Source organism: Mandrillus leucophaeus, unplaced genomic scaffold, assembly GCF_000951045.1.
Source record: "Mandrillus leucophaeus isolate KB7577 unplaced genomic scaffold, Mleu.le_1.0 Scaffold41, whole genome shotgun sequence".
In the NCBI taxonomy this organism is placed as follows: Eukaryota; Metazoa; Chordata; class Mammalia; order Primates; family Cercopithecidae; genus Mandrillus; species Mandrillus leucophaeus.
Window position 1 is genome coordinate 4,831,830 of NW_012104365.1, and position 20,819 is coordinate 4,852,648.

The 20,819-nt window shown below is 53.0% G+C and overlaps 1 protein-coding gene across 2 annotated transcripts in view; it reads right to left on the reverse strand.

The window, feature by feature from the left end:
- Nucleotides 1-3,706: 3,706 nt before the first annotated feature.
- The window catches only part of DIDO1 (death inducer-obliterator 1), a 61,235-nt gene continuing 44,122 nt past the window's right edge, over nucleotides 3,707-20,819 (reverse strand). The window contains exons 11-16 of one of the 2 annotated variants that reach the window (XM_011992362.1): nucleotides 20,489-20,624; nucleotides 19,741-20,269; nucleotides 18,860-19,013; nucleotides 18,045-18,134; nucleotides 17,041-17,236; nucleotides 3,707-8,398 (exon numbers count right to left, since the gene is read on the reverse strand). In XM_011992362.1, coding sequence (XP_011847752.1) covers nucleotides 5,217-8,398; nucleotides 17,041-17,236; nucleotides 18,045-18,134; nucleotides 18,860-19,013; nucleotides 19,741-20,269; nucleotides 20,489-20,624 — 4,287 coding nt within the window. In that variant the 3' untranslated portion in view covers nucleotides 3,707-5,216. The remainder of the gene's footprint in view (nucleotides 8,399-17,040; nucleotides 17,237-18,044; nucleotides 18,135-18,859; nucleotides 19,014-19,740; nucleotides 20,270-20,488; nucleotides 20,625-20,819) is intronic. The other variant, XM_011992361.1, reaches the window with a different exon arrangement.

Sequence of the window (20,819 nt, forward strand, 5' to 3'; positions counted from 1 at the left end):
AGTCTGAAAAGGAACCTGAAAGCCTCTATGACTGTCTTAAAATAAGTCCTTATCTCCTGTAGCCACGCGGCTGAGATTTCTGCAAAACAAACCTGAAGCCTAGTCTCCTGGACAATTTAATTACAGCATAATCTACAGTTTCGACTTTGCAGTGCCTCTTTTGTTAAATTTAAGGGAAGTTGGGAAAGAACTGGAACCTGATGTTGGAATGGGGGCATGTGGGAAGATCCCAGTGAAGCTGAGGACCACAAGCCCCGCAAGTCTGTTGGGATCTGCCCGTAAACTCCACAAGTCTTCTCTGAAGGCCCATGCGGCTCTTCCACCACTGCCTGGGGAGCTGAGACCCCTTTGCCTGAAGACCCTCAAGTGTCTTCCCTAGGGAGCTGCCCTGTAAGGCGCCACCATCCTGCCCAGGACCTACCACCACCTCTGTTTTCCTTCTAGACCTAGATCCAGACTGGAGTTCCAGCAGACCCCAAAAGAGAAGGTGTGAAGTGTGGTGCACAAATGCTTCCCTACCAAAACCTGGGGAAAATATGTGGAAATGGATGTTGAGAGTGTGGGATCTGGGTGGAAGGAATATAAGCTTGCATAAGTGAGACAGGGACTCAGATACGAGATTCTAGATTTGATGTGTTGGAGTGAACGACTAGGAGTGACCACCCCTCCTGCCCCCACTTTCTTGATCAATCACCGAAACTGTTGCCCCACAGGTAGCCTACCCTAAACTAAGTGAAATCCAGAACTTTCCTCGTATACTGGAGAGGACAGTGGAACGCTAGGATGGATTTGTCATGCAAGACCCGCTTGATGTCCTTGGGGCTTGGAGGTCACCCCTTCACCAGGATTCTGAGGAGTGAATTCACGGGGTAGCCCCACACCCTCACCTGGACCCTCACCCGCACCCTCACCCAGACCTTCACCCGCACCTGCACCCTCACCCTCACCCGCACCCTTACCCACACTCGCACCCGATCTGTCACCCACACCTTCACCCGCACCCTCACCCACACTCGCACCCTCACCCGCACCCTCACCCACACCCGCACCCTCACCCTCACCCGCACCCTCACCCACACTCGCACCCGATCTGTCACCTGCACCCACACCCAGTCCCTCACCCACACCATCACCCGCACCCACGCCTTCACCCGCACCCTCACCCACACTCGCACCCTCACCCGCACCCTCACCCTCACCCACACCCTCACCCTCACCCGCACCCTCACCCTCACCCGCACCCTCACCCACACTCGCACCCGATCTGTCACCCGCACCCTCACCCTCACCCGCACCCTCACCCACACTCGCACCCTCACCCTCACCCGCACCCTCACCCACACTCACACCCGATCTGTCACCCTCACCCACACTCGCACCCTCACCCACACCCGCACCCTCACTCGCCCCCGATCTGTCACCCGCACCCGCACCCTCACCCTCACTCGCCCCCGGGAAGAGCGCCGTGATCATTCTTTTCTGTAGGCCAAAAACTGCGGTGGGAACTGCTGCCATGCAGCTGGACTCCCAATGCAGTGGGGATGGTGGAGCTCCGGGCTGGCGGGAGCCATGCCACTGACGTGATTCCCAGCACAGCGGTGAGGGGCAGCAGAGGCGCAGTCATCTGACCCACATAGTTCACGCGTTGCCTGATGGGTGCGGCTTCCCTACAACTGAAAAAAATGGACATCCTGCCAAAGGCGTCCCCGTTTTGTGCTGGCAGAAAGGCTGTAGGTTCGAGAGCAGGAGTCCTTCGCTCTGACTGGAAGCCCCAACACAGAGTTCCGGGCCCTCGGCCAAGTTCCAGACTCTGGACAGACCCAGGCCCCTGGAATGGAGGAGAGACTGCCGTCTCCCAGAGGAAGGGGCCCTGCTAAATGCCAAAAATACGCAGCTAATTTTCCCACCACCCCTTCCCAAATGGATCTTCCTCTGTTTATCAGGAGTCTGTGCAACGGGGATGGGAAATAATCAGGCCTTCTAGGAATTTCTAGATCCTGGATCTGAAAGGAGGCCCAGATGCCAGGCAGAGCTGTGGTTTACGGAGGCGGGTGATGGAGTTCGTTCAGGTTTTCCTCTGAGTAAGCCCACTGAGCCTCCCAGCCTCCTGTGGAACAGACGTACTCAGCCAATGGCAGGGTCCCCACATGGGTACCCTGAGCCCATGAGTGAGGTCGGCTGGAAGCAGCAGAGCAGCCGGAGGAGGAGCAAACCCCAGGCCACAGCGTGCTCCTGGAGGGACCCTGATTTTGTCAAAATTTAGATGCAGAGAGAGAAAAAGATTAAGGAAAGTACCAAAATAATGACAGCGGTGACTGCTGGGTCTGACGTTTTGGGCAGGCTTGGTTCTCCCTTTTGCTGTGTCCCACAGGAAGACAGACCCAGCGTGTGGGGACCCGCACCCAGCCAGTCTCGCTCTGGCTCAGCCTGTTTACTGGCCCTGCCCTGCCACCGAGGGCTGAGGTCACTGTCCGTCTGGGCATGTCTGTTGTGGTCTTTTCTGCCCTTCTGGTTAGGCCCCCCAAGCTCAGCCACAGCCACGGCCCCCACTGCTGCCTCCTCCCTGGGACTCACTGACGCCTGATGTGAGGGCTGGGCAGGGAAGGTGCTTGCTGCTTTGGGTGTTACCGCCTGTTGGAGGCCCCCGTGCCGAGTTCTCCAGTGAGATGGCTCTTTCCATTTTCCCCGACAGCTGCCTCGGCCTCCCTGCTGGAACAGGGAGCCACAGTTCAGTGACCCTGTGGTGCCTTGTGGGCCTGTGGGTGCCAGGGCTCCGGGGCCTGGGCCTTTCCCTGCTTCGTGTGACCGACCGGGCCGCGGATGAGCCCAGAGGCAAACTGGAGCTGAGTCTTCCTCGCCACTTTTCCGCACAGTGAGCCCTTTGGCTGCACGGGTCACGGTCTGGAGCTGTTGGAGGAGGCTGGTCAGAGCTGTTGCTGTCCCACCAGACACTTGGCCAAGGGGGCTGCACTGGTCTGCACGGGAACGTCCCACCAGCGTCTGCTCATGGCTGGGCTGTGGACCCATAGGCTTGTTCAGAAGCCAAGCGCAGGCCAGGCGCCAGCTCACGGAGCCTGTCCCTGCAGCCACGCTGTGTGCAGGCACGTGGGGCACCATGTCTCCTCTATTGGCACTGCTGGGTCTGGGCCGCCAACCCCGCCTGCCCACCTGTGTCCTCAGCAGCAGCCCACGCCTGGCAGAGCCACCAGGCGCACTCTGTGCTGCAGCCCACGCCCAGCAGAGTCCGCGGGCGCACGCTCTGCTGCAGCCCACGCCCGGCAGAGTCCGGGGACGCGCTCTGTGCTGCAGCCTGGATGGGCTGGGGCTTCGGGGCTCACTCCTCAACCATGAGACCCCTTCACCACAGCTGAGGCTGTCGCGGTGGTCTCGGGCTCCCACTCTGAAAGCCCCAGGAGAGGGTCTGAAGGGGGTGAGTCCCTCCTCCCGACCTTCCTGCCCATTGTCTCCAGAGCTGCATGGCACTGAGTCCCCACAGGCAGCGAGAGAGTTGCCCCGTGACGGAAGGATGTGGGGAGTCGCACCCAGCCAGTCTCACCCTGGGCTCAGCATGAGTTCAGGGAGGGGTCCAAAGGGCACTCCTGCCCACGCCCAGGCAAACCAGCAACAAGAAACTGGGTGGCCAGGGCGTCCGTGCATGACCCCAAACTTCTCGGCGTTAGAAAAAGGCTGATGAAGACCCGAGACAGAAACTTCCTGTGGCTGTTTATTCTACTGCGAGTAACAAAACCTATGTCGTTCCATGTTCTCATGTACAGTGATATAAGCCTCCGCAATATAAAATACAATTTACAGGAATCTCTATCAAGTAAACTAAAGAAACACACTTGATTTTTACATTTGTGTATTTAAATTAGAAAAATTTGCTTTATATGTTAAACAAACAAACAAAAAAAACCTTCACATCGTACTAGATGTTGGAAAGTGACACCTACTTTAATGTAATTTAACCTATGGACACTTGGCTTTCAACACCAAACATCTCAAACTGATACGTTCTCAATGTTTTCTTAACTTAAGAAATCTGTGCTATAAAGTGAAAAATCTGTAGTGACGTACAATGGAATAACAGACTCCAAAGGACAAGTGAAGTTCTTTAATTTTATATCTGTAAAAGTAACTTTATGAAAATATAAAAAATTATCAAAGTGTATTTGTACAAATAAATTAGCCAGATGTTTTTTACTTCACACTTCAGAAGTACTCAAAAAATACACAAGCAAGAGACTGTTTCACAGTGAACAGCTTCCTATCTCATTTGCAGTTCTTGAGCTAATAATCACTATTTCTCATCTCAGGCTTTATACGAGTATTGTTCCACTTTCAAGGACAAACTTTTAAATGGATCATCTGACAAATACCAGTTTGAGGCTGACTGCACTTTTCTCGGGACACAGAACTGCTCAGAAGGTGAAACTGGACGAACAAAACCTTCCGATTATTCAGATCAAGGACTCCTGCCCGCCCCCAAAGTACACTTAATTGGTTTGTTACTTTTTTTTAGGCTGGTCAAACTTAACGTTTTTCAATAAATTGTTATTTAAAATGCAACAATTATACTAGGACAGATGTTGCTTTAAATCATGTTTTTGAAAAAATTGATAAGGTGACATATAAAAGCTGAGCTCGCTAAGAAATGTGTGTTTGTTTCCCAGTTGAAAATTGCAATTCAAATTTTATGACAAAAAGAAAGATGCATTTGTAAGTTTTGTGTTTCTCAAGACTCCAGATACAAGCTACTAACACTTCTCCCCAGCCGCAGGGTGGACGCCTGCGGGTCACACCCACACCGGCCTCCGGGACAGCGGCTAAGACCTGTAAAAGCAGCTTCTGGAAACACAAACAGATGAGATGTCAGTGAAGGTATGGCTCTAGGGTCCAATGAAATTCCCTTAAAATTTACAATAGTCAAGTTATTGAAAAAGGTAACTTTATGATCTGAAAAAGCAATATGCTCTGTAGGCAATTTCCCATTTCTTTAACTTTAAATGGAAATATTAAAGTTTAGTTTTTTTTAAAAAAGCATCAGAATTGTAAAGATGTGAAATCTAGTAAGAAACCATTTACACAAAATTACAGTAATTTTTAAGTCCAGAATATTCTATCCTGAATCTAAGATCGTGGCTATTTCAAAAGCTATTTGTTCAACGCATTTTACGAACGTGGCTTTAAAAAGGGTCTCTGCCCGGCCGGGGCGTCTAGGCCTGCGAGGCGGCACCGGCGTCGGAGGCCCTCGAGGCCTCGGGCTTCGGGTCCCGAGCGCTCTCTTTGCTCTTGCTCCGGTCTTTGCGGTCGCGGCCCCGCTCCCTGTCCCTGGCCTTGTCTCGGTCCCGCTCTCTGCTCCGGGACCGGTCCCGGTCGCGCCTCCGGTCTCGCTCGCGCTCTCGGTTCCTGCTCCGCTCCCGGCCGCGGTCCCACTCCTTGCCCCGGTCGGCCTCGCGCTCTCGGTCACGGTTGGCGCTCCTCTCCCGGTTTCTGTCCCAGTCCCGGCTGGAGTCCTTGTCCCGGTGTCGGTCCCACTCCCGGGCCCGGTCCCAGTCCCGCTCTCGGCTCCAGTTTCGGCCGCGCTCGCGCTCTCTCCTCCTGTCCTCGGACGCCCGGCCCTGGGCGTCGGGCTCCTCCAGCGGCTTCTCTTTGGGGCCCGCGTCGAAGCGCTCCCTCTGCCTCCCTTCGAAAGTCTGGTTTCTGTATTCGTGGCCTTTGCCCTCTCGGAAGTCGGGCGATGCCCACTGTCCGTCGGCCTCGGGGCCCTGCCCGGGCGCGCTGGAGGAGAGCGCGGAGGGCGGGCCGGCCTCCTCCCAGCGGTCCTTCCGGTGCTGCGCGGGGTGGCTGGGGAGCTCCAGCAGGGGCCTGGGGCCCGGCTTCATCACCTGCGGGGCCTGGCCCTGGAAGTGAAATCGCGACGGGGTCTGCTCGTTTTTTTCAGAAAAGGGCGCAGACCCCCGTAGTCCACCAAACTGCAGCGGTGCTGGCGCCCTTTGGTTTGTGAATCTTGGCGGTGAATGGACCCTCTGGTCTTCGAACTGCTGAGGCTGAATGCCCCTGGGACCTGGCATAAAGTTAGGGACCTGGCCTCTGGGTCCTTCGAACTGGTTGGGATGAGGGCCCCGGGTAGCTTCAAACTGGCTAGGATGGGGCCCTCTTGGGCCCACGAAATGGCCAGGGGGTGGTCCTCTCTGACCTCCAAACTGAGAGGGAGGGGGGACGCCTCGGGGGCCTTTCAGCTGGGACAGCAGCGGCCTTCTCTGGCCTCCGAACTGGAAAGGCGCGCCGCCTCTGCCTCCCAGAAACGGGGCCTGCTCTGTCCCTTCAAACTGGGCGGGGGTGCCCGAGACCTCGTTATACGGGGCGTCCTGGAACTCCCTCTTCTCCCCATGGGGATCCTTGCGTTCTTCAAATTGGGATGGTGCCACCCCTCGTGGTCCACCAAGGTAAGAGGGTGAGGGGCCTCTGCTGTCCCCATAAGGAGGTGGCCCATGTTGCCCCGAGAATAAGGAAGGGATGGGCCCCTTCTGGGCTCCAAATCTGGCTGGCGAAGGCCCTCGTGGCCCATCGTTAGAGGCGATACTCTCTTCTGGAAACGGAGGGGCTGGCCCCCTTGGTCCCGGGAAATTGGGGCCATGAAGCCCTGACATCCCCAAAGCATGAGGTCCAGGTTCACGCTGACCTTGAAACTGGGGCTGAGCGCCCCCCACTTTCTGTCCTGGTGTGGGGAGCGGGGTGGTGCCCTCGCCGGGTCTGGCCTGTGGCTCTCTGTCCCCCCCTGTTTCAACTGCAGGGCTGCTGCTCCTTCCAGCAGAAAGAAGATTTCTTGGGTCCTCATACTGAGCTGAGCCAAGAGCCTTGTCCTGCGACGCGAACCCCGGGCTGGTGAAAGGGTCCCTCTCACCGTCGTGCTGCAGCGGGAAGCTGGGCTGCAGGGCACCACAGGGTGGTGTGGGCAGCAGCACCCTCCGGGCAGGCCTGGCCGAGCTGTCTCCAGCCGTGGCAGGGCGGGTGCCCTCCCCAGGCTCTGCCTTCCAGCCGTCCTGCTCGGACCCCGCTGGGGGCTTTTCACCTGAAGCCCAGGGGGAAGAGGCTGGCTCCTTTTCCTCCAGGACTGGCACGGGTGCCTGGCCCACAAGGCCGCCCCTGCAAGCATCTCTCTCAGGCAGGGCACCCTGGGCACCACGTGCCGAAAGCCTGGAGAGAGGCTCCCCCTCCCCGTCACCGGCCTCGGCGACCAGACGCCTTGCCTGCCGTGGGTCTCTGTGGTTTGATGCCTGGCTGGCGGGGGGCAGGGAGGTGGGCTTGTCTGCGGGCTGCTGCTCTTGCTGGAACAGCTCCGCCTTGGGCAAGGATGACTTTGGTGGTGGAGACATCAAGGCGTCCGACACTGAGAAGTGGGCCATGGAGACCCCGACTGCGGCCCTCTGCTGCCTGAGAGCTTCTTCCTGCTCCTCCAGCTGTCTCTTCTGCTCCTCGATCTGTTTGTTCAGCTCTTCTAGCATCTTCTGTTGTTCCACCAAGGAGGGCGTGGCGGCCCCAGCCACCGGCTCAGCAGGCCTGTCCACGGAGTTCCTTCTCACGTCGGCACACATCCTGTTGGGCAAGTCATCAACAGTCACTTTCGCTTCTTCTAAGATGGTCTCATCCTCGGGGTCGTAGGCCACCTCTTCCCGCTCGGCGGCAGCTGCTTCAGGAGCCCTTTCCACCTCGTGGCGCCGGCCTCGCTCCACAAGCTGAGTGTCGAAAGCCCTCTCGGGGTCATATTCCTCCTCGGGGTCGTATGGCCTGTCATCCTCCTCTTCCTCTAGGGCCTTATCTTTTGAGAACTGACCGAACTGCTGGACGATGGGATCTAACAGCGGAGGCGCCGGCACCCCGTCCTCTGCTGTGGTTTTGGGCTCCTGGGGGAGACCTGCGGTGGACCCAGGCGGCTCCCGGACAGAGGGGTCGAATGATTTCTTCTTTCCAAAGAGAGTCTGCAGGATGTGCTCCAGTGGTGACGCTGTTTTGGAAGCAGAGGAAGCGGCGGCGGAAGCTGCCGTGGAGGCTGCTGCTGCTGTTGTGGCTGCTGTGGCTGGGCTGGTGGCTGCAGGTTTGAGGGATGACAACACTTTTAGCACCGGTGGTTCTGGAAGAGGGGGCGGAGGGGGAGGCGACCCAGGGGGTGTGCTGCTGACAGCCGTGTCTGCAGAGTAGAGCTGATACTTGGATGGCTTCTTTTCGGACTGCGGGGCTGTGGTTACTTTTGGATAGGCCGGAACGTCCGCTTCTTCTTGCTGAAGTCGGGTTCGCTTTTCATCCATCTTGTCTAACTCTCCAGTGTTTGCGGGACGTTTTATTTTTTGGCAGATTACTAATCCAAGAATTATATTCGGACGTGGTGACTCAAGACCTGAAAAACAAAATATTTGCAAATTTTAGAATCTAAATCCAACTTTCACCCTTCAGAGGTGAATTTTATTAAGGGCTTTCATGGGGAACGTTTAACAGACAGAAATAAGCCATTCTGTGGCAAAATAAAATCAAGTGTCAAGATAGTTGCAAAAGCCTGGATGATTCTGCCCCAGGAACGCATCGTCCCAGGAACGCACCATCCCGAGAACGCACCAAGCCAGTCCTCCCGGAGCCATGTGAAGGGGGCGACTGACCCCTCATCACCAACCACGGAACTGAAGGCCCAATTCATGAGGGAATTCATCCCAATCGTCGGAATTTGTTACATATTTTAAAGAAATTATCTGTAATGCTAGAGCAGAAGCGTGGAGGGGAGGGAGGCTGTGGTGGGAACCTACAGGGGTGGAAAGGGCATTGTCCCAGGTGCCCTTAACACAACAGCTCAGCTATGCTCTTCTTCCCCTCGTGCCACTGCCAGGAAGGTAACAGCCCTTTTTTTTTTTTTTTGAGATGGAGTCTCGCTCTGTTGCCGCAACCTTGGCTCACTATAACCTCTGCCTCCCGGGTTCAAGCGAATTCTCCTGTCAGCCTCCTGAGTAGCTGGGATTACAGGCACACACCACCATGCCTTGCTAATTTTTGTGTTTAGTAGATAAGGGGTTTCACCATGTTGGCCAAGCTGGTCTTGAACTCCTGACCTCAGGTGATCCACCCGCCTCGGCCTCCCAAAGTGCTGGGCTTACAGGCATGAACCACCACACCTGGCCCCCTTTTTGTCTTTAACTTAGGAGTTGCAACACATAATTACTCTAAATATACTAATATTAAATGTTTGATTAGGTGCCAATTCAACTCAATTCAGAATTATCAATAAAGCACAAGCATGAGGTCATCCATTAGTCTCTGGTGTCAGAATTACAACTACACAGGAAAAACGGCATTAAATGAAATGGCTAAAATAAATGCTTTGGACTGGGCATGGTGGCTCATGCCTGTAATTCCAGTACTTTGGGAGGCCAAGGCAGGTGGATCATGAGGTCAAGAGTTCAAGACCAGCCTGGCCAACATGGTGAAACCCTGTCTCTACTAAGAATACAAAAATTAGGCCAGATGCGGTGGCTTACACCTGTAATCCCAGCACTTTGGGAGGCCAAGGTGGGCAGATCATGCGGTCAAGAGATCAAGACCATCCTGGCCAACATGGTGAAACCCTGTCTCTACTAAAAATACAAAAATTAGCTGGGTATGGTGGTGCACACCTGTAGTCCCAGCTACTCAGGAGGCTGAGGCAGGAGAATCGCTTGAACCCGGGAGGCGGAGGCTGCAGTGAGCCAAGATCACGCCATTGCACTCCAGCCCGGGCAACAGAGTGAGACTCGGTCTCAAAAAAACAAAACAAAACAAAAAACAAAAATTAGCCAGGCGTGGTGGCGTGTGCGTGTAGTCCCAGCTACTCAGGACATTGAGGCAGGTGAATTGCTTGAACCTTGGAGGCGGAGATTGCAGTGAGCCGTGATCGTGCCACTGAACTCCAGCCTGGGCGACAGAGTGAGACTCCGTCTTGGAAAAAAAATTAATGTTTTAGGTTTAGAAAGAAATTCAGTGAGCATTCACATATCAAAGACTGCCTAAGGCTTGCGTCCTTGTAAACACAGGACACGGTGCTCACGTAAAGCCCAGAGGTGCTCAGCAAACGGGTGGCAAAGAGCAGAGCAGGTGAACGACGCGCACTGGGGATTTTAGGGCACAGTATTAGTTAAAAAAAAATTCTTCAAAGAGAACTATTCCCAACGTTGTAAGTTGTGGTAACTTAGATCAGGAGTACTAATATTCCAGTAACAACCCTCCCCACACTCATAATCAATCAGGAATGCCAAAGGGGAGTAGAAAAACCCACATCCCAAAACAGCAGCTGAGGGAAAAATGATACACATGGGCAGAGCGTTTCGGCAGCGTAACAATATATGAAACTAAACCGTAAAAACTCAATGTACAGATAATTTAACATTACTGTGGTATACAAAAGGTGCTCACGTTACAGCTTTTTTTCCCTTACAATGAAAACCAGTACGATTTCCCGTGCCTCTGGTGATGTTAAAGATCATCACAAATCGCTTCAGGTTGTTTGGACAGGCACCACCCCTGTAGTTCTAAACACATTTGTTGTTAATCTCCCTAAATTCCACTAAGGAATTGATGGACAAGCTGAGCACAGAGGGTGGTGGGTGTCCATCTCACCCTTAAGGGAGGAATACCAGGCCTGCCAGACTGAGTTGGGACCGGCCTGCTCATGGGATGCTCCCTCCCTCCTGGCGAGAGGGCCAAAGGCCTCTTCCTTCACAGGCTGCCTGGCAGAGCTGAGACTCGAGCGCAGCGAGAGGGGTGAGGTATCCCAGCACCTCACCTCCACCTCCTCTTCATTCTGTTCCCCGGATGGTAGCACGGTGCCAGTGAAAGGGCTAGGTGGGCACAGAAGGAGGGAAGTAGGAAAGCCAGCCAGGCCACACCGAAGGGCACAGCTGAGCTCTGCTGCTCAGCAAATACGAAGGGCAACCTGTCAAGTTCACGTTCTGATTAACATGAGTTAAACATATTTTAAAATACTTCTCTCACCACAATAGCTATCTTTTGACTGAATAAGCTATTACATAGCTTACTCACATCCACTTTTCGGGTATGGTCAGTTGTGAAATTGGCTATTATGGCCTTCCCGGACCATACATCTGCAGAGCCCTCCACGCCCTGGTGGGAAGGGCACTGAGGCTCAGGCTGAGTTCCTGTAAGCCAGGCCCTCTCCCTGCGAACCTGACACGGGGAACAGACACAGGCCTGGGCTAGGCTTCGGGAGGGACCCCAGGCAGTAGGGCTTGTGGGGCCTCGTGTGGGGAAGTCACCTGGGGGAGCCTAGTGCTGACTCATTGACACAGAGGGGACATGCCGCCCAAGGGAGACTCTCAGCTTCTAAAGGGCTGTCAGGGTGGCGGAATGATGTACAAAATCACTGTTACGTGGTCCCGTCTTGTGGTGTGTCACTCCAACTCAAACTTTTAATGGCTAACTTGCTTGTTAATGAAAAAAATAATTAGTATATCCCAGCTCTGGCAAGATTCTTTAGTCTTGAAAACAGCAACCATCTGGAGATTGGCATCAAACACGCAGCTGGCACGTGTAAATGCTCCCAGCTCTTGGTGCTCTCATCTGCAGACACTGGTGACTGAATAAAGCTGCAGAGTCAGATGGGTGTTCATTCTGAATTTCCCCGCCATTTAAAATTTAAATTGGGCTGTCCAAAAAGGCACACCCGTTGTGAAACAAACTTGTCACCCACTCCTGTTTGTTACTATGGTTGCATGAACATGTAAAACGTGGCCGGCAACCGCTCCTGCTTGTTACTACGGTCGCGTGAATATGTGAAAAGTGGCCAGCACCTTGGAAATCACTCTTCACGGAAGCAGCAGTGCCGTTCAGCTGACCGGACCTTGGGAGCCATCTTCCCTGGAGGAGAGGGTGCCTGGCAGTGCCTGACATGTCCAGCAGACCAGTAAGGTCAAAAGGTCACAGAGCCCCCACCTCAGGAGGGGCAATCAAGGTTGCCCACGGGCTGTTCCCAGGCTCACCCCTCCCCTCGGCAACTGCCCCGTGGTGTGTGTGAACCCTGGGAGGGGGTGTGCCCCGGGAAGGTGCAGAGACTTGAGGCCTGCGTGAAGCAGGCACCAGCCAGGCCGCAGGCAGCACAGAGCACAGCAGGCTTACTTACCCACCTCCCTCCTGAAGGCTACTGAGGCCCTCAGTTCATAAAGCAGGCGGCCAGGAGCAACCAGGGCCCGGGGCCCGGAGATGCAAGCTGTGGCTAAATGTGCCCCTGCACTTCCACTGAAGGGTACTGATCAGGCCTGGAACAAGGGTGTGGACGTTCCCCCAACACCCTCTGAAAGGCCAGAGGGCGAAACAGTTTTTTTCTGGGCGTATCATGTGCAAGCAAACAGGCCTTTTTAGCACCACGTCTGTGTCCTTTGCGTATTCACAAGGGAGGCGTCTGGACTCAGTGGTCAGAATCAGACCACACGCACAGGAAAAGAACGCAAGACACTGAAGACAAAGGGTGTATTCGAAAAGCTGTGTGGGCCAAGACCAAAACCAGGATCTGTGTCCAGGTGTGTCGGCAATAGGGACTGGGGCACAAGGCAGCTGACGAAGGGAACCACCTGCTTCGGAGGGTGCAGGAAGCGCCCTTGGTACTGAACCTGAGGCTGCAGGAAGACACTCCCTCTTACTAATGAACCACCTGAAACCTGACTCCTCCCAACCCCAAACTATCACAATGAGGCCTTTACCCCTAAACTCACCCACCGAGCACATCCTACTATCAGTTCTTAAAATGAAAACTCTCTCAATGGTCTGCTTCTGTCAAAACAAAATGTTCACACCTGCTGGAACAGAAACTGTGTGGAAGTTAATCAATAAGGGTTCTGAGTATGACTTGGTTAGAAAGACTTGGCAATTAAGGTGGGAAGAAGTGACTTCCCCCAGCCCACCAAACACACCCACTCACACACACACAGACCCTCCCTCGTTCCAACTGGGAATCCCTACGACCTGCACAAAGCCGCTGGGTCCAGCACGCCTCAGGTGAGAGCGCGATGTCCATCTTCTTCTGGGTGCCGGGGTGCCGAGAAGGGCCCCAGGGCAGCACCAGCCTGCACCGCGTCAGCTCCAGCCCCTGCCAGGCGGGCTGCAGGGCTGGGGGCACCACCAGGGTGTGCTGCGCTGGCTTATGGAAAGCAAAGGGGGGCCTAGGAGAGGTGACCAGGAGCCACCAAATGGTTCCAATTCAAACAAACAAGGACCAGTTTCCACGAAATATGTTTATTGATTTAGGAGGAGAAGGCAGTACATTCCATTCAATACCGATTACAATTTCCATGCAAAGCTACTGTTACATACACACATGAAAACTGAAGAAATGCTTACCTGACAATATTTCAAGTCAGAATTTCTCAGCTAATTTAGAAAGCAGTTGAAAGTGAATACAGAAGGACACTATGGATTCATTCTTCCCAGAAGAGCTTTCTAATGTATAAAGACCTCAGAGAAAAGAGCCCTTTCCATTGGAGCAGCTACAGAGGGCGGTGCTCCTCCTGCCCCGTACTTGGGGGGAACAGACTGTGCACCCACGTTTATGGACCGAGGTCACTCGACAGGCATTTCAGACCAAGGCTCCGAGGCCTGCGGCTTCACGTGGAAATGACGGGGGCTGGGCATGGTTTACAGGCAGGCATCTTGGCTGTGGTCCAGTCCTGTAAGGGCCCCACACAGAACCCTCCACGATGAGCTTTCAACCCGACTCATCTCCCTTCCATGAACAAGGCCCTGAGACAGGCCCAGACTCTGCCACCCCAAGTCCCTGCGGGGGGCCCTGTTGGTAGAGCTGGAACTGAGTGGGGTAAATATCTAGGTGGAGAAGGTCACCCGGACCCAGGCCTCCCAGTTGCCCCCCAGTGATGCTGAGTTACGGAGAGTGCCCCCACTGCAGGGCAGAGGGGCAGAGGAAGAAAACCTGGTGTTTTTGTGGACAAATCATTAAGACATGCAAGGACAAATGTCCTCGGGGAGATCCAGCTACTGCTGTGAACTGCACGGCTCCCGAGGGTGCTGCGGGGGCAGCTCCACTCTCACTGCCCAAGAAGGGTCAAGTGTTGATCGGGCGGGTGACTTGGTTTCCCCTGAGGGCACAGCTGGGCACCTTCAGTCCTTCACTTGCTTAGATGTGAACAGCAAGCACCAACGGGGCTGGGACTAGACACCACGCTGTCAGAACCCATTAGGCCCCATGTGTGGGAGGCAGGACACCTGCAATTGTGTGGTATAAACTGAGGCACATGGATGAGTCGGTCACTCTTTTCTGCGTGAATCTCTACCCCCAACAGGACCTTCTCCTTAACACCCCCAGGGGAAGATGCTCCCACATCAGTGCCCTGATGCAGATGGGCAGCTCAGGGCTGGGGCGCCAGGTCTCCTTCAGGCCTGTGCTGCATGTGCTGCAGAGAACTGAGGCTCTGGAATGGCACTGGGCCCTGCAGACCCTCGCCCAGCACTTCCAGGGGCATGACTCTAGGCCACGCAGCACACACTCACCCCTGACCACAGCTCTGTGGAGTCACCACCATCAGTGCCCTCAGGTGTGGCCTGTGCTGTCCAAGGGCTTCTGGGCAGAGACTAACTCCATGAGGACAGGGTCCGCTGAGACAGGAAACGTGCCAAGACCTAGCCTTACACACACACACACACACACACACACACACGCACTACACATTTACACCACAAAGCCAGGACACACACGTACATGTTTATATCTAGAAAACGCCAAGTCAAGTAATCAGTACGTGAAGTGGGCCAAGTACCCAATGGCCTGGCCTGGGGAAAAGGCTGTTTAGTGACCATGGAAGTGTGTAAAATTTCACGCACACATATTCATGTCAACAAGGACATCAGGAGAATTCAACATTATACTGAAGCCTTAAGTTAAAACATTTCTGAAGTGTATGGAAAAGTTTCACTCGCTGTTACTTCTCTAAAGTCCCTTGCCCTGTGTTACTTTACCCAGACGCCTCTGCTCTTTATGGTGCATCAAAGTCCCCGGAGCGTTTGTGTGTCCCCGTCAGGCGGCGTTGTGGCCTCAGCGAGTGCCTTGGTGGGCGAGTGTGACGTTTCCCCAGCTGGTCGCGGAGCTGACAGTGTGGGTGGTTGGCACCATCGCACTCAACAGACAAGGTGAGTGACCCCAGCCCAGCCCTCCTTGTCCCGGTGCCATCCGGGAGGTGCCGGGAGACCTGTCCTCTCCCTCTGCCCCAGGGCTGCACCTGCCCAGCCAGCCCTTGCTGTGGGGAGAACGGGGGTGCCGCTCCTCCGGTGGCCTCCCTGGGCCCCATCACTGCCCAGTGTGGGGAACTCCATCCGAGGCCCTCCCTGGGCCCTGTCACTGCCCAGTGTGGGGAACCCTGTGCCCGGCATGTGCCAGGGCTCGCTCAACACCCTACAACCTGTGCTCACCTGACAGCTCCAAGTTTGGAGATGGAGTAGGGAGAGAAGCTCAAAAAAGGATGAAATATCGCTTCAATTTTTTTAAAAAGGGGAGGCTCGCTATCTATGAATTCACGTTTCTGTAAATAAAAAGTGCTCTTTTCACCCCAGCAGTGAGGCGCTGAGGCGCCGCAGTGTCTGCACTGACTCTGCACACACACTGCTGCTGCACTTGCAACTGACCAGGGGGTATTCACAGGTGCCGGAGAGGTCAGCTTCTCGGTCTTCACCTCCAGGAGGGCCGGGCTTTTCCTCTCCCTGGTCACGTGGAGCTGGCCAGAGCTCTTCACAAGCATCACCTAGAACCTCTACCAGCGTCCTTTCTGCCACCCATTAGGTGGCATCTCTTTATCCCAAGTAGGATTTGAGGGGACACACTAAAGCACTTTGCTTTTAAAAATGTATCTGGCACTAAAATAATTTAATGCATCATGCCAGCAAATATTTAACCCTGAAATTACTGATACCAACCAATCCCTTTATGGACATACAATTCCACAACAGAGGCACAGGCTGAGCCCACTCCAGCTGTGAAATGGGCTCCAGTAGGAACATAGGCTGTGCCTGGGGTGACAGAAGCCTCGCCCAAGATGTGGAGTGGCCCCTACAGGACCCCAGCTAGCTAGGGTGCGGCGTGAGGAGTGTGGGTGGGAGCACCCTGCACAGCTGTGGCAGGAACACCCGCCGAGGCCTGGTGACAGGGACAGAGGGCACTGAGGCACAGGGTCTAGACAGCACCTGCCTTTATGACGAAGCACTTAAGAGGACACTGTGTGATTCACGCACCCACTTTTAGAGAACACTGATCCTCTGAGGACTGCATGGCCAAGGAGACACTGCAGTTGGGCAGCGGATACTCATCCCTAACTGAAGTCACATCAGCTTTTGCTAAGGGGCTATGAAAGAGCTGGTCACTGACAAGAGCATGTGGCCCCTGGAACCACCCTCAACCCTTGACAAAGAAGATATATTTTAGGCTATTTGTAAATAATCGTTTAAGTACAGTACTTCCCAAGGAATGTGCAAACACAAAGTAGCTGGCCAAAGATGAATGAAGCTATTACAATTTGAGCCACAGATTTGAAGGTAATTCTTTCTAGAAATAGTTTTCTATGTCATTATTTTTAAATCTCCTGGAAATCCATCCCTGTTAGAGAAGTTACCCCTGATGGAGCCACTTCCTGGTGTGTGCTGGCTCCTGAGTCTATCTGGAGGAAAGAACAAGGCAGCTGGGAGTGTCACCTCCCTTTCTGGCTGAGCCTCGGGCTCCTGGGCACTGCGTCTTCTCTGACCTGAGGCCAGGATGAGCTGGTTCCAAGCTGTGGGTTTTTCCCTCTCTAAAAACTCTTCTAAGACAATTTATGCTGTGAATAGGGGGCACTTCTAGTGCCACAGTCCTACGCCCTCAAAGATCAATCCTATTGCTAACCGCTGAGTCTGTGCTCCTAACTCCTGCTCCCAAAGAGCCCTGGGCTGGTCAGGACCCAGCGGGGCACGTCAGTGGGAGGAGGGGTGCAGGTGCAGGTGGGCCTCACCTCCACCCAGAAAGCCAGCGCTTACCTGGTCCCTCAAAGGGCAAGAGTTTGGATGGAACAGGGTCCTGGGCGCTCAGTGGGATCAGGTAGAGGTCCTTGACGTGCCTGTTGTTATTAGCTACAACACCAAAGCGGCCACGGCTGCTAAAATAGGAGTAGAGAGAGATATAGGCGACCTCCTCTTCCTCTGTGGCGGGGTGGAAGCGGATCAGACAGAGCTCCTGCAATGGAAGAGTGGGAAGCACTCATAAAGAAAATGCGGCTTAAGCATCACACGCCCGATTCACACCCTGCTTTCAACAGGAAACCTTGTAAAATCTCTCCTACTCACAGCCATGATCTCACAGAGCTCCTGTCTCAGTGAGGAAATTCACGTGACATGTGAGCCCAGCAGTGTCTGGAGCAGAGCTGGCTTTTCCTACATGCACGATGGCCCTGGTCACGAGGAACCAGCTACATGATCTGCAATGGCTGGCTGTGTACCTCCCCAGAGGAGGGTTCAACTAGACGACGGGATCTAGCCCTTTTGTGAACCTGACGAAGACTACAGAGCTTCCCCAGAGAAAACCACAGACACACACAGCTGTAGCTAAATCTCAGGGGGGTCCCAGAAAACCAAGACCGTTTAAGAGCCCAGGTTGAGTGCCCTGAGCCTGATCACCCCCGCAAAAGACACCACCTGCTCCTTCAATCATTAAAAAAACAAGAAAATAAAGCTTATATATTTCTTACTAAAATTTAACTCCACATACATTATAATAAATTAGAAACAACCTCCTACCACTGTATACTCAAACACCTTCACATAGTAATACAACTGTATAAACTTTTGTTTTTTGACAGTCTTGCTCTCCCAGGCTGGAGTGCAGTGGTGTGATCTCAGCTCACTGCAAAACTTAATTTTTAATATTCACCTGGAAATAGGCTAACACTTTAAGTGTTAACCCATCAAAATAAGAGGTTAAAAAAAGATGTGTTTAAATAAACACGATTTTCCATGGTTGCCGAATTTATACTATAAGCAGATACCTTAGACACAGAAGACTTGAGTTTGCCAACATAATCCCAAACTGTCTTCGGTGCAATCCTCCCACCAATGTGGATCGTGTCAGGCAAATCCTAAACAGAAAGCACTGGAGTAAATCACTTTGAACTGCAGTAGTCACAAAAAGATGAATGCAGTCATTTGAAGGCACATACTATCCAAGATTCAAGAAGACCACAACTATTCCAAGGAAAATAGTCATTCTTGTATTAAATGTTGTATTAAATCCAGGATTACAAGTTACCAAATCCGAGGGGGGTATGATGCCAACCTTCTGCCAAACAAGATTATGTTTAGAAATCACTGCCCAACACTTCTATGCTGTCTTTATGTACATACACAGAGAGTAACGATTCACGTATGAGCCAGGGTGACTCCTTGCATTAAAGTCATAAATGCCAGTGCTGTTTTCTGGTTAATTCTAGAACTAAAAGGCCTGCCATGGGGTCATATGCGCCACCCCACAAGTGGCCAGGTGTGTGTAGAGCTGGCTCCGAACACCTGGCTGTGCTGGTGGCTGTGCGCACAGCCATCTGGTCAGTGCCCCAGCGAAACCGGTCACTGACAGGCCAGACTACAGGCTCACATTTCTGACCCTTTCCAAACTGCTGAACCTGTGGACTCATCATAGCCATCACCACTTTGCATTTAGAGGCATTTCTGTAACCAGACAGTCAGTTGCAAGGGTGTCAGGCATTTCTGTTTCTCTCCTACTTCTTGAAAGTCATGTGTTTGACTCTAGTTTAGAAACTCCTATGAAAGACACACGCACACGCACACACATTTTCTTGGTTCTAACCTCACTGAGGTAATCAAAACACCCAGAGACAGGATACGCCTTAGTGACAAATTTTGCCACACTCTGCATGTTAATAAATCCTTTCCAAATGGTGCTGAGTCGAGACAAAAAGAGGGTCGTGTCTCCCTCTGGAGGGGACCGTGATTCTGAGGTGCTGTAAAACAAAACCATGAAAAAAAAGTCAATGTCCCTCTGTGTAATGAGAATTTCAAAAGTAGATTTTTTTTTTTTTTTTTTTTTGAGACAGGATCTCATTCTGTCGTGCAGGCTGGAGTGCAGTGGGGCAACACGGCTGGCTGCAGTCTCCACCTCCCAGGCTCAGGTGATCCTCCCACCTCAGCCTTTCAAGTAGCTGGGACTACAGGCGTGCATTATCTCGCCTGGCTAATTTTTGTCCTTTTTGTAGAGATGGGGTTTTGCCATGTTGCTCAGGCTGGTTTCAAACTCCTGGGCTCAGGCACACCTCCCACCTCTGCCCTGCAACATGCTGGGGTGACAGGTGTGAGCCACTGTGCCTGGCTTCAAGAGTACAAAGACTTTATATGTAAAAGCAAAAGTGAACTCTTGTAAGTTTTACGTTTTTGGTAGCTTACTTTTGCCAATTACTTACTTTAATTACAATGATACAGACATTTTGGTTAAAGAAAAATAAAGTGAACAGACAACAAAACTGGATGAGCACAAATCTAAATGTAAATTTCCAAGATCTCTACTTCCAAAAGGACAATAAGGCACCCTACAACTGGGACGTTCTAAAAGATGAGACTGAAGTTGTATTCCAGCTTAAATTTCCGAGTTCAACTATTTAGTCACCAGTTATCTTTCCTTTTGTTAATCTAAAAAAAAGTTTGGCTTGTTCAGACCACACCTGAAATACCCACCTGATATTTGGTGACGGAGGAACTGACAAGTATCTTGGGTCAGGAGATGAGGACGGCTTAGCTAGTATGGACTTGGGCACCATCACAGAAGTCAAGACAGGCTTCGGCACGTCCTGTCTGGCTTCCACCACGTGGGTGCTGTCTGGGCGGGCTGCTGCGGAGGCCACGGCTGTGCATGAACTGCTTGGAGCGGTCCTGGGGTCCCGGCCGGACACTGTGACGGTGGTGACCAACCCACTCCCACAGGAGGCTGGGCAGGGGGACAGGTCTTCCAGCGGGGAGGGCTCGGGATGACCATCTCCTAGAGGCCCAGGGAAGTATGTTCTGTCCGCATTTGGATGAGAGACACTTTCCAGGCCTGGCTCAGAGGCAACTTCAGGCAGAGCCTCCGACATCACCTCATCAGCTGGATCAGGAGCTGGGTCAGGGGCAGAGCTGTCAGGTTTCGATTTTAAGTCTTCTTTCTTAACAGAAGCTGACAATTTTTGTTTTTTTGGAGCTGGCTCATCTTCTGCAGAGGGAACCTGGCCTGAAGAAGGCAAGGAAAGGCTCTGTGAGAAACCCAGCCGGCACACGACTGTTTCTCACACCAAGCCGAAAGCAACACTCTAAAGGCAGGGCAGGAAATCATTCTGGCCTTTCTGCATGTTTAAGCTTGGCTTAAGTGTAGTTGCTTTTAGAAGGATTCAGTGATATTTAACAAAATCTAGTCTCAGCTTCAAGGCTCCATCCCCCAAACTGTGCTCACCTGTGCAAATTTTACAGTTGAGATCGAAGAGGTGTGCGCGGTGCTGACTGGTGGTGTCTTTCAACATGCAGCTGAAGACATCGAGGAGCGGTGCTGTGCTCTTCTCAGGGACAGCACGTGCTGACTCCTGCTGTTCCTAAAAGAAAAAGAAAAAAGGTGAGGTCATTTCTTCTCCAAACTCAGCTCCAAATTAACAACACCCAAGAAAAGTGGTCTCATGGGATTGAGACCCACGGGGGAGAAAAAAGGACCACCGAGTACAAGGACTGAGGAATGCCACAATGACATACACCGAATACAAGGACTGAGGAATGCCACAATGACATACACC